Source organism: Seriola lalandi, unplaced genomic scaffold, assembly GCF_002814215.2.
Source record: "Seriola lalandi dorsalis isolate HSWRI2012SDOR001 ecotype SW California unplaced genomic scaffold, Sedor1 jcf7180002005706, whole genome shotgun sequence".
NCBI lineage: Eukaryota > Metazoa > Chordata > Actinopteri > Carangiformes > Carangidae > Seriola > Seriola lalandi.
The window spans coordinates 68-1,314 of NW_019476359.1; the positions used below are offsets into that span (position 1 = coordinate 68).

The window sequence follows — 1,247 nt, forward strand, 5'->3', positions numbered from 1 at the left end:
ACACTCTACGCCAGGAGGGAGTTGTCAGAGCCGTGGGAGCCATGTCACCAACAAAACACACACTCGGAGAGAGACAAAGGCAGAGACAAAGAAACACAAACACAGAGGGTAATACAGACAGATAAAAAGAGATGGAGAGGCTGACATAAGAGGAAAACAACAGGAACAAGACACAGAGAACAACAAAGAACTGACGAGGGAAATGAGAGGGAAGAAAGAGAAACGACGAGTCTCACCTGACACTCGCTCATTGGCTCTTCTTCCTTGGTTTCTACCTTCTTGTCCAGGGTTTCCCCGGCGAGCAGCGACTCCAGCACAGGACCATCAGGGATGCCCCCCTCCTTCTTTAGAGAGGCCTCGTAGTCTGGGGAATGAGACAATTGCAATCAGAAAACAGCAGAGATCTCATATTCATGCTGACATGCTCATTGAAGCTGACACTGCCCTGAGGACACGAAATTTGGCTGATTCATGAAGGCACAAGGACCTCGGCAGTGTACAGAGGCTGCAGCGATCATCTGCAATTTGTATGAAATATCACATGACTGAGGGTGTTGCATGAGGGAAGTCTCCACATTTTCTTAACTGATGTTTTCTCTTCATGTAACCCACTTACTACAGAGTAAAACTTAAAGCTACTCAAAGGGAAATAAAAGAAACATGCTAGCAGTTTTTATAGTATTTTCAATGTATTTTTTTATTGTAATTTATTATAATTTGAATGGACTTTTGGGAGACTAGCTTTAAGTTAAAACAGAACAAAATAAAAATAAATAAATAAACAAACAAATAAAAGGGGAAAGTGGCAGGTTAAGGGGTTCGATGTTAATGTCCAGCATTCATTTACATCTGCCCCACAGATTGACGGAGTCCACAATGCTGTTAGTGGAAAAAGTTCCTCAAATGGGCCGGCTCATTTACTCCTTACCGATCTTGAACTCGATCGGTACAAGCCGCGGGTCCTCCAGGATGTTTAGCCGTCTCTTCTTGCGCCAGCAGCGAGCAGGATATGTGTACAACTGACCTGGAGCATGACCTGAAACACAGAGGAAAACACGGCTTGATATAGGACGTACTAATTAGAAAACAGAAAACAAAAGTTTCAAGCATGATGTGCTGGAATATTTTATGATATTCTTACATTGGCTTAAGTTTGTTGTTTTGTTCATGTTTGCTCTGTGACACTGTCCAAAATGCTAACACATCACAGCTTAGTGTATTAGCATGATAACATATACTAATTTGCA

General features: G+C 42.3%; 1 protein-coding gene across 1 annotated transcript; it reads right to left on the bottom strand.

The window, feature by feature from the left end:
- Nucleotides 1-236: 236 nt before the first annotated feature.
- LOC147820011 (zinc finger protein neuro-d4-like) lies at nucleotides 237-1,036 on the bottom strand (the record flags this gene model as incomplete). Its single annotated transcript, XM_087178619.1, has 2 exons — nucleotides 237-364; nucleotides 929-1,036. Coding segments are annotated over 2 exons (236 nt in total), but the record flags the coding sequence as incomplete, so codon positions are not given.
- Nucleotides 1,037-1,247: the final 211 nt, after the last annotated feature.